This window comes from Podarcis bocagei (assembly GCF_964188305.1).
Source record: "Podarcis bocagei genome assembly, chromosome: 14".
Lineage (NCBI taxonomy): Eukaryota > Metazoa > Chordata > Lepidosauria > Squamata > Lacertidae > Podarcis > Podarcis bocagei.
In genome coordinates this window covers 41,836,131-41,850,772 of record NC_138139.1, presented here as the reverse complement: position 1 = coordinate 41,850,772, position 14,642 = coordinate 41,836,131, and the positions used below count along the sequence as shown (strand labels likewise).

General features: G+C 45.6%; 1 protein-coding gene across 7 annotated transcripts in view; it reads left to right on the top strand.

The window, feature by feature from the left end:
- The window catches only part of SYT17 (synaptotagmin 17), a 41,252-nt gene extending 26,610 nt beyond the window's left edge, over positions 1 to 14,642 (top strand). For all 7 annotated transcript variants that reach the window (XM_081169592.1, XM_081169597.1, XM_081169596.1 and 4 more), the window contains exons 5-8: positions 910 to 1,529; positions 3,485 to 3,605; positions 5,948 to 6,103; positions 11,641 to 14,642. In XM_081169592.1, the coding sequence (XP_081025718.1) occupies positions 910 to 1,529; positions 3,485 to 3,605; positions 5,948 to 6,103; positions 11,641 to 11,837 (1,094 nt within the window). In that variant the 3' untranslated portion in view covers positions 11,838 to 14,642. The remainder of the gene's footprint in view (positions 1 to 909; positions 1,530 to 3,484; positions 3,606 to 5,947; positions 6,104 to 11,640) is intronic.

Here is a 14,642-nt window from a genome sequence, read left to right as displayed (position 1 = left end):
CAGCCTAACCTACCTCACAGGATAAAGGTAAAGGGACCCCTGACCATTAGGTCCAGTCGTGGCCAACTCTGGGGTTGCAGCGCTTATCTCGCTTTATTGGCTGAGGGAGCCGGCGTACATCTTCCGGGTCATGTGGCCAGGATGACTAAGCCGCTTCTGGTGAACCAGAGCAGCGCACGGAAACGCCGTTTACCTTCCCGTCGGAGCGGTACCTATTTATCTATTTTCACTTTGACATGCTTTCGAACTGCTAAGTTGGCAGGAGCAGGGACCGAGCAACGGGAGCTCACCCCGTCGCGGAGATTCGAACCGCCGACCTTCTGATCGGCAAGTCCTAGGCTCTGTGGTTTAACCCACAGCGCCACCCATGTCCCTTCACCTCACAGGGTAGTTGGGGTTAAATGAGAAGGTGGAGGAAGAAGAAGAGTAGAAGAGTTTGGATTTGATATCCCGCTTTATCACTACCTGAAGGAGTCTCAAAGCAGCTAACATTCTCCTTTCCCTTCCTCCCCCACAACAAACACTCTGAGGTGAGTGAGGCTGAGAGACTTCAGAGAAGTGTGACTGGCCCAAGGTCACCCAGCAGCTGCATGTGGAGGAGTGGGGAATCGAACCTGGTTCCCCAGATTACGAGTCTCTTAACCACTACACCACACTGGCACTGGGTACACCACATTGAGTTCTTTGGAGAAAAAAGGTGGACTATAAATGCAACAAACAAATAATAATAGAGGCATCCTAACACCTCTCAGCACCCATAACAAACTACGCTGCCCACAATTCTTGGGGGGAAGCCATGACTGTTTAAAGTGGTATGATTGCTTTAAATGTATAGTGAAGTTGGGGCCTATATCTCTGCAGTCAGTGTGAATTAGTGCCTTGTCCCACCATTTGCTCTTTGTTACGCAGGTCTAGAGTTGAGGCGTCCAAGTTCTCCACTTATTGACATAAAACCTATCGAGTTTGGGATTTTAGGATCCAAAAAGGAAATAGTTCAACCGTCCATCCTGAGGAAAACCTATACTCCAGATGACTATTTTAGGAAGTTTGAGCCGAGACTATATTCCCTTGACTCTAACAGTGAAGACGTGGACTCCTTGACGGACGAGGAAGTCTTGGCCAAGTACCAGCTGGGCATGCTTCATTTTAGCACGCAATACGATCTCTTGCACAATTATCTCATTGTCAGGGTGATTGAAGCGAGGGATCTGCCTCCCCCAATTTCCTACGATGGCACTAGGCAGGATATGGCCCACTCGAATCCTTACGTGAAGATTTGCCTCTTGCCGGACCAGAAAAACTCCAAGCAGACTGGAGTGAAGCGCAAAACCCAAAGCCCAGTCTTTGAGGAGAGGTACACATTTGACATCCCGTTTTTAGAAGCCGAAAGGCGGACCCTGCTGTTAACCACAGTGGATTTTGACAAATTTTCACGCCACTGTGTCATTGGTAAAGTGTCGATGCCTTTGAGTGATGTGGACCTTGTGAAGGGAGGACATTGGTGGAAAGCTCTGGTCCCCAGCTCTCAAGTAAGTTTCAGAACAAAACACAACATGTTGACTGTTATTACTGTTCTTGGTGGTCTTGGCTGGGTGGTCTTTCCCCCCTCCTTCTGATTGTGATTTAACACTGGCAGTGGTTTAATGGTACAAGGAACAGAGATGTATTTGGTTGTGGCCTTGAAGCTCTTGAATGTTCTCCCTAGGGAAGCCTGACAGGCTCCATCACTATACAGTGGTACCTCGGTTTAAGAACAGTCCTGTTTACGAACGATTCGGTTTAAGAATTCTGCAAAACTAGAAATAGTGTCCCGGTTTGAGAACTTTACCTCTGTCTAAGAACGGAATTCGAACGGTGGAAGGGCACTGGTGGTAGGAGGCCTCATTAGAGAAAGCGCACCTTGGTTTAAGAACAGTTTTGGTTTAAGAACGGACTTCCAGAATGGATTAAGTTCGTAAACCGAGGTACCACTGTATTGTTATAGTGCAGAGCAAGACTGGTAAGACATTTGGCCCAGGGAGGAGGTGTGGCTTGGCTTGACTCCCAAGGGCCAGATGGAGAGGTTTAGAAGGCCGCATTGTACCCCAAGACCAGAAGTTCCCCAACCCTGGGGTATGTGATGAATACTTGGCTCTTTAGGGGGGTATAATGACAGTTGGTGTCATGAAACAGCTAAGAGAGTGAGCTACAATTCAGGCAGGGCCTGATTCAAATTTTGCCTCTGTCATAAACTCCTTAGGTAGCCTTAAGCCAGCTACCCTTTCTCAACCTCAGTCCTACCACCCCATCTGCAATTTCGGAGATAATAATATCGGCTTACTTTACAAGGCTGCAACTTGATAATGCAAGGGAAGTGTTCTGAACACTTGGAAATGCTGTACAAATGTTAAGTTGCTGTTAATAATAAGATCTGTTCTAAGTGCTTGTTTGATTATTGTAGTGCTTTATTATGGTTATTTGTGCAAAACGCTCTTCCTCCATGGTTTTCTGTCATCAGAGGTTTCTACTTATGAATTCTTATTGTCTGACATGTGGGGGCAGAGGAAGATAACTGTGCGTCTTACTGACTGTTTTATATACTGGTGGTCATGCGCCATGCTTAGGTCCTGGCTGGGTGATTCCATCTCATATGCTCTGTGGGGCTCAGGGTCAATCACGGTGTGTGGAGGACGGGGGGGGGGCCTGTTTGGCTTGGATCTCAAGCACAAAGGGGGGGGGGCTCCTCAGATTTAGACACTTGTTCATTTTTTAGCCTTTGATAAGTTTCATAACATGTTTTTATGAGCATTGAACCATAACACAACACTCTCAGCTTAGAGCTGCAAATCTAAGCAAATAGGATTTGTGATTTGGAAAATGCATCATTTTCTTCTGTTAACTGACGTAGTTTTTGTCATGTTGAAGAGTTTAAACATTCACAAATATTAATAAAAATATCTGTTCTGGTAGCACAAAATTAGACCTAGACAATATCCTCTCAGATCAGCCGATTATGTAAATAAACCACTCATGTTTGGGTTGTTGGGGGAGGAAGGTTAATTTGTTTCTCGTGTGTTGTCATTTTTAATTTTGATTATGGCTAGGGGCTTCAAATGCTGGAAGTGGCCCAATTTTCAACATTGTGATATATCATCAGCTAAATATCACAATATCTCGATATATCACGATATATATCTGTGGTGGCGGAGGGCCTTACTGGGCCTCCCCATGGTGGCAGAGGGTCCAGCCATACCTCCCTGCAGCAGCAGAGGGCTTTGCCATGCCTCTCCATGGCAGTGGAGGGTGCACTGTGCTTCCCCGCATCAGCAGAGGTCCTTGCCCAGATAGAGAGGCTTGGAGGGCCAGCGTTTGACCCTTGGTCCAGAGGTTTCCCACACCTGCTGTAAGGGCATTTGTGATCCTTGGACATGGCTTGTAATGCCCTTTGTTTCAAACGCCCCACCTCTTGTCCTGTTTGATTCCTTCTTTGGCACATCTGTTGCAGAATGAAGTTGAACTGGGAGAACTCCTGCTGTCGTTAAACTACCTTCCCAGTGCAGGAAGACTGAATGTAGACATCATTAGAGCAAAACAGCTGCTTCAAACAGATATGAGCCAAGGTTCAGGTACGGACTGGCGCTTTTCCAATAATAACTGCTGCACTTAATCGGAGGTGCTCTGGTACTGCTGAGATGTATAAGATTTCTGAAAGATGTGGATGTTTTCAACAGGGAACAGGATATTGTCCTTCCCCAAAGCAGCTCTGAAAAATCCCAGCCCTAAAGTCCTAATATGAACCAAGCCCCCGCCCCGCGGAAATTTTCAGTGCCAGCATATGCAAATCGACAAAGGAGTAGTGTGTCTCTGAGCATGTGCAGAGAATGTCTGTTCCTCACTGCTGTATCCAGCCTCCACTTGTACTGAGAGGGGTGGGACAAAGCATTCAGAATCAGAGGAGGCTTCTGAGAAGGTTTTGACTTCCACAGTCTTTGAAGAACTTTACCTTTATGACCTTTTCAGACCAGACATTTACGATTTGAGAAATGCCACTGGCACATCCAAATGTCAGTGTTTCTACAGAATAATGGTGGGAAATGTATTTATTTTTTTAAAAGACAGCACCTGCATTTTACCTAAGGGGTGCCTAAAAATAACCATAAGCCGGAAAACAATAAAAACAGTTCAAAACTATGCCCAGTTGAAAATAGAGAGGTCCAAACAGCTGTGCCTCTTGCCTCGTGTGCTGGGCCTCAGGAAGGCACATTTCCGCTTTGTGTTGGGTGAGGTGGTGCCTGCCAAAAAGGCACAAATCCAGCTGGCTTTGTTGGGAGATAGTGCAAGAGGGCACTTTCAAGGGGTCCTCAGCACAGAGCTACCGGTCAGCCTCTACCTCTTCAACTTGCACGGCTCACCCCACAACCCCAACGCACCCCCAGTATGGCCTTCAGCCCTTGTATCACCATGGCAACAACCTAGCTGCTGGAAGGGGCAGGAGAAATCTGGAAGGGGAAGGAGAGAGAATTGGCAGTGGATTGCTGTGCGAAGGGATTGTGAGCTCAATTCTCACAACTCATAATCCCGGACTGAGCATATGCTCAGAGCTCCCAGATTCTTAATTCTTAATGTGTGACCTCCACCCCAATTTTTAATGCACCTGGCTCCAGTTGTGGATCTCGGGGTTCCAGTAGAAAGCAAAATAGATCCCCAAAGCCTGAAGTCTTCCCAGCAAATGCACATGGATCTATATTTAAGCTGTCCCCCCCTTCCATCAATCCTCTTCCAGACTGCATACTGTATAAGTGGGAGACCTGGGGAGATTTTGTGCGTGTGTATGTTTTACTTTCAGTATGGAGAAAATCAGCAGGCAAGTGGCGTTTAGAAGCTGCCCTTTCCCAACCATTCTTGGAATCACCAGAGGAGTCATTTTTGTTCCTCAGAAGCAGAAGGCAAAATGTACCCTGTTTACTTTCAATTGCGAACAACTGAAGGCTGGCCTTGGGGAAGGAAGGTCAGCTACGCTGTTCTTTTTGAGAGAGAGCAGGTTCTTTTCGGAAGATGTAATCTTCATAGGAGCGAGCAGGGAAAGAAGGTTACAGCCGAAAGAGGGAGGCTGAAGACTCACTACTGCTTCTGAGCATTGTTATTATTATTATTAATTATATTTATTACTCGCTCTTTCAGAAAGCAAACAGTAAAAAGTGTAAAGACCAGCATTTAAAAATCCTAAAATGCTCATCAGTAATAAGTATAAAATACATGAAAATTGTCTGTAAAATACAAGAATCCTCTTAAAGGCCTGTCTGTTCCAGCATCCTCTTTTCACACTGGCAACCAGATTACCTACGGGGAGCCCGTAAACAGGACCGGGGTTCAACAACACTCCCCACCTCTGATTCCCAGCTTAGCGGGTAAAGGGCAAGCAGTGCATGGTCTGCAGAGCACAATAATAATAATAATAATAATAATAATAATTATTATTATTATTATTATTATTATTATTATTATTACTACTATTATTATTATTATTATACTCCACCCATCTGGCTGGGTTTCTCCAGCCACTCTGGGCGGCTTCCAACACATATAAAAACATAATAAAACATCAGACATTAGAAACTTCCAAATACAGGGCTTTGCTGCCACTCCCTGTCCTCCAGACTCTGCCACCTGAGGCAAACTACGTCACTTTGTTCAATAATAGGGCTGAACTTTCCAATTAAGGGGTCCCTTGCTCATCGGCTTGAGTCCAGGCTCAGAGCTGGTCAAGAGCTGTATCTGACACCTATTTCTCTCTGAATCCAGTTTAATGGGCTGGCCCTTCCTTGTCTGGGTCAGAGTCCAGGCTGCATTGGGGCAAGGAGTTCACTTGGGCCAACTTAATGCGTGAACTGGGCAATGACAGGAGGTAATGATTTCCGATGAACAAAACCCTCTCTGGAAGATCAAGCTGTGCTTGTTTTCTGTTCAGATCCCTTTGTGAAGATCCAACTTGTTCATGGTTTAAAACTGGCGAAAACAAAGAAGACTTCTTGCAAGAGGGCTACCATTGACCCCTTCTACAACGAGTCCTTCAGTTTCAAAGTGCCCCAAGAAGAACTTGAAAGTGCCAGTTTAGTCTTCACAGGTATGTTCACCTCTTTCAAATGTGGTTTGTAGGCCTGCCATACAGTTGAAGAATTCTGGCTGATTAATTCATGGGACTTTTCGTCAATTAATCAACTAACAGCTAGGGTTGTAAGAAGATAGAGATTTCTGTTGTGATCAACCTTTGTTGGTCGCAATCAACGCTGTCTCCATTCTGCTGCAGCTTTGTTTCCATCAACTACTATGTCATTCATCTCGCTGTCCACTAATTAAGATGCATTACTATTTAAATCAGGTGTGTAACTATATATACGTAACTTAAAGGAAACATCAAAACAATGGGGGAAAGAGTAATTACATATTGTTTGCAGACTTCCTCTTTCTCCCCTGTTGTTGTTGGAATTCTCCAGTATCCCTAGTAACAGTGCAATCTTTACTATATCTAGTCAGAAGTAAATCTTACTGACTCCAGTAGGACTTACCCCAGGTGAGTAGGGTTGGGTTGGCAGCCTAAATCTTCATTTATGTACAAGTGAGGAACAAAATGGTTTTAAAGAATAAACATGCCTTTTGTGTGATACCCACAGTTGGGTCAGGGTGTGACGGAAGCCTCTTCAGCTTCCGAAATCTCCTCCCAGTCTGCTGAGAGTTGTCATCGTCCTCAACATCTGGCAATCAGCACATCAGACATCCCTGATCTTGCCCCACGATGCCCAGAACTTCAGAAAACGAAAGCAAGGTTCTGTCTCAGGTCTCAAATGAAATACCTCTCTTTTGAAGTGGACCAGAACAAAACCACTCACACAAAAAGCAGCCCCCTCTCAGAAGCACCCAACCGAGATCCGAAGGGATTTTATCCTCTGTGCACACCCACCCTAGTAGAAACAGATGTTGCTGTTGAGACGAGATGCTGAAATGAGAATCTATTAGCTTGTTTCCAAACATTTCTGAATGAAAGCGATGCTCATCAGCAATTTAAATCGCAACCGTGATGTACAGAAATTTTCCTCTGCGGAAAAGGCAGCATGCATAGTTTTGAATGCACTAGATCAGGTGTGGGAGGAAGGAATTGTTCCTGTAATCCATTGAGGGCCTTATTCTGAAATAGAAAAAGACAGTCACCTAAGCCACATTCTCCTCCTCCCGCTCTCTCACCCACAATATATAAACATTACCAGCTGTCTGGAGTCAGTTGCCTTTATTAAGAGGAATTGTTTCCCCTGTGTCATTCTTATGATTAGTGTTTTTGCACAGCTTTGGGTTGTGGGGAGGGCGTGTGGAGCGTTTCAGTTCCCACCCAGAAAGCTTTCAGGCCCTGGGCAGGTTCCTAGACTGTTTTTTGGTAAATCCATCCCCGGGCTTCCACAGACTTGACAAGCTGGAACATCTGAAGAGAGGGCAAGTAAGATGACAGAGGGTCTGGAAATCAAGCCTTGTGAAGAACGATTGTTGGGTATGTAGGATCTAGACAAGAACACTGACAGAAGATTTGATAGCCAACTTTAAATATCTGTCACATGGAAGATGGAGCAAGCTTGTTTTCTGCTGTTCTGGAGTGTGGGAACCAAACCAGGGGATTCAAATGACAAGAAAGGAGATGCCAACATTAGGAGGAACTTTCTGATAGTGAAAGCTGTTCAAAAGTGCAATGGACTACCCTGAAAGGGTGTTGGACCTCCTTGGAGGTTGGGTAGGCATCTGCCAGGGATTCTTTAGCTGTGATTCCTATAGCACAGGGTTGGCCTAGATGACCCTTGGGATCCCTTCCGGATCTACAGTTCTATGACTTATCTGTTCATGGTTGTCCTCTTCCCTTTCCCCAGATCCTTGTCACACCTGATCTCCTGTGGGTGTGTTACCTACCAGGCTTGAATTGAGTGTTTTATTCCACTAGACTGGGACAGATTACAGGTGGAAGGACTACCTGTAGCCTTGTTGCTCTACAGTGTCCCTGCCAGCAGGACTGCAGATTGAAGTTAGTTGGGCCATCAGGAATCAGGCGACTTGGGGAGCCAGTAGAAGCTTTGCTGGCCTTAAATAAGAACTTCCTCGGGCTTGTCTCTTCAGTCTGGGCATGTTTTCTGTGAAAGGATGTGTTAAACCAGGGACTGGGAACCTCCAGTCTGTAGGTTCCTGTTTGGCATGCAAGACAATTTCCCCTCAACCCACAACCATCTGCCCCCCCAGCACCTGACATCAGTTAAGGTTGTGGCTGCAAGCTGAATGTTACCTTCTGATTCTCCCTTTGCAAGCGGGACTCGCTGGCAGTGCCAGTCAGCTAATTGGCATGTTCAGTGAGCCCCGCTTTCTCCACACCTTCGAGGAGATATTTCTCCTCTATAGACGTGTGTAAGGATGCTGCCCCTAGATGTTCGCTCAGTGTTGGCTTAAGTAAGGAATTCCATTCACAATCTAAATGTGAATGGTGATCTGAAATAATTTAGTATCTCAGGGCCAGGTTTGAGTAGGGATGGGGGGGAAACACAACAGCTAGATGGACCAATGGTGCTGTATAAGGCAACTTCCTAGGCTGCTATTGTTATTATTATGACGACTACGACGGTTATTGATATTACTATTACTATTGCCTCTGGGAGTGGAAAGACAAAGACTGATCCTGGGTTTCTAGCTGATGCCTGAGTGAATAGGCTTCTGAGGCTATGGAATAAGTACACATTGTAGATTGTGCTTTTGTTTGTTCCCCAGTTATGTGCTCAGGCCTCCTGGCTATGCTTTTATTCACTGTTACAGAGGCCACAGGACCAGCAATGTTTTGTTCTCTTTATTGGCAGGCTGGGTTTGCAGAGCAGTTGCAGGCGAACCGTTTAATTATTGAAAGGCTTTTGAAATATGTAACAGGAAAACAATCTACATGAAATGAAAAGCTTTGGGGGAACATGTGTTAGGATGTTTGTGTGCAAATAAGTTTGTGTAGGATTAGACTGGAGCAGGGGGAGCACTTAGAATCATAGAACTGTAGAGTTGGAAGGGAACCCCAGGGGCTATCTTGCCCTGCCCCCTGCAGCACAGGAATCACAGCCAAATAATCCCTGACAGATGGCCATCCAAACTCTGCTTAAAACCCCCCTGTTTGAAAACCTACCATCCACTCCACTGTCAAACAGCTCTTAACATCAGAAACTTCTTCCTAATGTCTAGCTGGAATCTCTTTTCTTGCAATTTGAATCCATTGGTCCAGTCCTCTGGAGCAGCAGAAAGTAAGCTTGCTCACCTTCTTGGTGCGCCTTCCCTACAAGAGGTCCAGAGAGTGGCAACACGAGAACAGGCCTTTTCTGCAGTGGCTCCTTGTTTTGTGGAATGCTCTCCCTAAGGGGGTTCAGTTGGCACCTTCATTATGCACCTTTAGGCACCGGGTGAAAACGTTCCTCTTCAATAAACATCCGATGCCCTTTCAAATGTGTTTGTGGGAAGGGGAGAAAGGGGTCATTGGTTTGTGTGGGTTTTTTTTGTTTGTTCTTGTTTTTATTATGTGTTTTGTGCTTTTATCTTGTATTAACCTGTTGTGAACCTGTTGTATAGTCTGTGGTGAAGCGCCCTGAGATCTATGGATGAAGGGTGGTATACAAATTTAATCATCATCATCACCACCACCACCATCATTATCATCATATTCCATGTCACAGCCCTTCAGATATATGAGGATGGCTATCATATCACCTCCAGGCTAAAGCATGCCCAACTCCTTCAACCAATTGTCATAAGGCTTGGTTTCCATCTTTATCATCTTGGTTGCCTTCCTCGTGGCTGCGGGAGCTGCTGAACTTCCTTACCAAGGGGAGGGGAAGTGAACCAGCAGGTGGCAGCAGTGCTCCTGGTTGCTTAGCTTCTGTAGCCCAGAAAGAGAGTGGGGAAGGTGAGCCATAGAATAGCCACTTAATCATCTCCAAAACAATAATATACTGTACAGTATAGGATATGCATCACCCAGAAAGAAGAGAGGGCACAGATTCTCATGAAATTTGGCCCATGTTTATTTATACGTGTAGATGCAAACTTGGAAATAGTGGGTGGAATTCAATGCTAGACCTACTCAGAGTAGGCTTATTGAAAAGAATAAACGCAACTAAGCTACATTTCGGGACGTGGGTGGCGCTGTGGGTTAAACCACAGAGCCTAGGACTTGCCGATCAGAAGGTTGGCGGTTCGAATCCCCACTACGGGGTGAGCTCCCGTTGCTCGGTCCCTGCTCCTGCCAACCTAGCAGTTTGAAAGCACGTCAAAGTGCAAGTAGATAAATAGGTACCGCTCCGGCGGGAAGGTAAACGGCGTTTCCGTGCGCAGCTGTGGTTCGGCAGAAGCGGCTTAGTCATGCTGGCCACATGACCCGGACAAACGCCGGCTCCCTCGGCCAGTAAAGCGAGATGAGTGCGCAACCCCAGAGTCGGCCACGACTGGACCTAATGGTCAGGGGTCCCTTTACCTTTAGCTTTTTAAGCTACATCTGTTTTGCATTTTACCCAGTGACTAATCTAAATGGAAAAACAGAGTTGTCTCCAACTAAGTTTTGCTCACACTGGTCTCATATGCTTGTAGGTAAGAAAAAGTTGTTCAATCTACCATCAAAAAGATAGAGAAGCAAGCTGATAGGCTAAAGATACAGGGATAGTCTGGGAATCTGAAGGTCCCTAACAATGTCTGTTTTAACCCTGCAAAACACCTCATTTGTAAGCTGAGTTGCACCCAAACTTCCAACACTCTTTGTGTTGCAGTCTCAGTTCTATCTTTAGTCGAAACTATTTGAGCGGATCAGCAGTTCAAATAATAAAACAACAAAGTCACAACTGAAAAACCGAAAATGAACAAATCTGTAAAAGGGCAAGAACTGTTGTGAAGCTGAAACCATCACACAACAGAATTAAAACCTCACTATAAAACCACACACCCATGCTTTCTAGTTGATAATTTATTTTTAAAAGCATTTTCATTACCAAAACAATACAGATTATACACAAGGTTTGCGTAAGTGCAAGTATTCTGAAGAAGAACAAAATAATAATCCCATGGCGAGGAATGTAGTTGGAACTAAATGCAGCTCAATGAAGACAGTGGTCAGTGGATACGGCATGTTGGTTGTTGGGGAAGGGAAATGAGGGCAGGGTAGTGAATGGAATGGAAAGGAAAAGGACATGGCTGGCTGGCATTTTGGTCAGAAACACTCCACTCTGCATCATTTTATTGCAAGTACCACTTTTGTAGGTAGATAATTGTTCAGCAGTGTTCCCTTTCTCTTTCATTGCTGCTAGACTTATCCTGGTACAAATCTATTGACAGGAAAGAAGGAAGACAATTTCTGGCATGATTTCTGCAGCTCTGCCAGTTCCGTCCACTGCAATCGGAAGTCACTGCTTTCTCTGGGTCCTTTTGGGTGGGATTCAGTCACATAATGTCAAATTCAAGGTTGCACAGTTATGCTTGCTAGAGAGCTCTCGAGATAATTGGTCCAGTCAAGGAGAGATCTGAGAGTTAGGATTGGCATTGCAGCTGCTTCTTCAGTCTTTACACCCTCACCCCCACCCCATCTTCCTTTCTCCCTGCCTCTCTCTTTGTTATCTTCAGTCTTTGGCCACAACATGAAGAGCAGCAACGACTTCATTGGGCGGATTGTGATTGGCCAGTACTCCACAGGCTCTTCGGAATCCAAGCACTGGCGGAGGATGCTGAACTGCCACCGCACGGCTGTGGAGCAGTGGCACACTCTCCGGTCGCGAGCTGAATGTGACCGCGTCTCCCCGGCTTCCCTGGAGGTGACGTGAGGACGCCAACGCTGCTAGCAAGCCACTGAGCAGATCTATACAAGACAAGTCATACACACACACAAACACACACACTTGCACATAATCACTATGGAATCCACAGCAACTCTTAATGGCCGCTGGCAACGAAAAGAATAGTTGCATTAGCCTCCGTGCTACCTATTATTTCACCCACCCCATTGATTGTTTTACTCAGGATCACATATCAACCACTACATCCACATCAGAAGGTGATGCTGTTGTGTAGGACAGTGGAAGCTGCTCAAAGGGTTGTCTGCTAATACATTTTCAGAAATCCTTTGTTGCCTGCTATGTCATAGTGCAGTGCAGATAGCAGACTGGTTAGCTGTGGAAAAGCTTCATGGTTTCCTCTCCACTACGCCATACTCTACATCTCGTGTGAGCAATTGTATCGGAAGGTATCAGATCCTGTGTGTTATCTGTGGTGAATGCGTGGTAGATTACTAGGATGTTGTTTTAGCGGTAGAGTGTATGGTAGAAATTCGTCTAAACCCAGTCCTTCCTTTGTCACTGTACCAGCTTAACCAAATCAGATATAACGTGTGCTTCTGTGTCTGGAGCTGTGCCCTTGGGCAGAATGGGATGGAGGCAGTCGTCTCTTTCCTGCTCAATCACACATGCTAGCATTTTGTAAAATGTTGCATCATTCAAGAACCCGCTGGTGTACTGTTATGAAAGCTGCAGTCCACAGCTGGATCACCCTTGAGCAGGCCCCTTAAAGCCGATTGGTTGGAACCCATCACCTGGTTGCAACCTGATCTAAGTTGGGTTGAAATGGTAGCACTACTACCAGAATTGGGGTGTGTGCATGTTTGACTTAAGAGTGGGTCCTGGGTCTGAAAAGGCTGAAGACTCCTGCGTTGAAGTCAACAAAGCTCATTTTGGAGGAGGGAAATTGTGGGTGGCAGCCTAGTTGCAGTGCTAGTTCCAGAAGTATGCAATGTTCTGGGATATGTGAGCTGCCCAGTTTGTTTTCACGGTTCAGGTTCCATGAGTGCAAAGTGCGTGTGGAGTTGTCCTTTCCCTTGGAAGCGGTGGAGGCACGGAGGAGCCAACCACCCAGCAGAGTGAGGTGGGTGCTGAGGGTGCAAGGAGTTGCACCCTGTAGTCTACCTGCTATCCTCAAGGACAGTGGAGGGTGTTCCAATCAGGTTCAGCCACTGGCCCAATCAGCTTCTGGAAGGAGGCAGGTTCCACTTTGTGCTTTGCCTCACTCAAAACAGCCGTAGTAGGGACTTGTATGCACCACCCTCCCGGCACATCATTAGAAATGGGGCACATGTCCCTCTAAAGGCTATGGCTGAACTTGAAAGTGGAGGCATCTGAAGGTTTCAGAGAACTGTGTCAAATCCCACCCCCACCCCCATTTTAGGAACCTTTTGTGGCAACGTTCACAAAAGCCCTAATGCCATGTGAGTTGCATTTACATGTGATAGTCAAGTTGATCTCTCCACACACCCACCCACTTTGTATTTCAGTGTGTTGAACTGGTCTTGAGTGTAAAGTCAGCAAATGTCTTTGTATTTACCTGCCACATACAGAAAAGGTGTAGGGAAGTAGGTTGAACCTTCTGTAATACTGTAGAGATCAGGGATGGGGATCGCCCTCCCACCAGATGTCAAAGAGAACAACAACTACCAGACTTTTAGAAGACATCTGAAGGCAGCCCTGTTTAGGGAAGCTTTTAATGTTTGATGCACTACTGTATTTTAATATTTTGGTGGAAGCCGCACAGAGTGGCTGGGGAAGCCCAGCCAGATGGGTGGGGTATAAATAATAAATTATTACTATATAACCTCAGGCTGCCAGAGAGGCCCCTCCAGGTGTCTCCACAGGGCACACACCCTCTTGAGTCACAGTGCTCACCTGCCCTGCTTTGCAGCCTCCTATACTTTTGTCTGGCTGGGACGTGTCCTCAAACTCTGATAATGCTTCTTGTGTGCCTAGGTGGAGATGAGAGAAAGGTATATGTGAGTATGAAGAAACTAGCCCACTGTTCTGTTCACCTTTGCCTTTGCCCTCTCCCTGCCACTGGTCATGTGGCCCCTGGAAGGTCACTCAGAAGGAAACGTGGCCCCTGGTCTGAAAAAGTTGCCCCACCCCTGGAATAGATGACCTGAGCAAATTGAATGTATATGAGATTGAACACTTGAACAGCTCATTTGCTGGCATCCGCTGTGGGAGAGGGGATTCCTGTGGGATTTCCGAGAGGCATCTGATTGGTCGTGGGAAATGGGAATTTAGGCTAGATGGGCCTTTTGTCTGATACACAGGCCTCTTAACACTCTTGTACAATTACAAAGAGAACCTGTATTGGGACCCCAAAAAGAATATAAATTTGGTTCTTATAAGGTGTAATATTCCTGTATGAAAATTAACTTAGTATATCGCTGTTAACTTTTATAAGTAGCAAAACCTTTTTTTAAAAAAATATATATATATGCATGGAACCATGGCACATGGAGACAAAAATTTGAGCATTTGCTGCAGTATTCATGCAACAGATGTCTGATGTGTCAGCATCCATCATCAAAGCTGGCACGGGCATACTTTACTTTGACAGAAATGTTCGTGTCTGTTGGCTCTTGGGCCCAATGGAGGGGTTTTGGTTCCTCCTTATTTTAAAACCATAGTTTCCCAAAGCAGTGGATGGACGTGACAAGTCAGCAAATTCTGTCAATCTTGTTAGATGCTTCTGTACATTCTCCCCAACCCCAAACATACTGTCTAAGGAGGTATATTTATGGAAAAAATAAAGATCTGTTTATTTGTGTCAAATAAGAA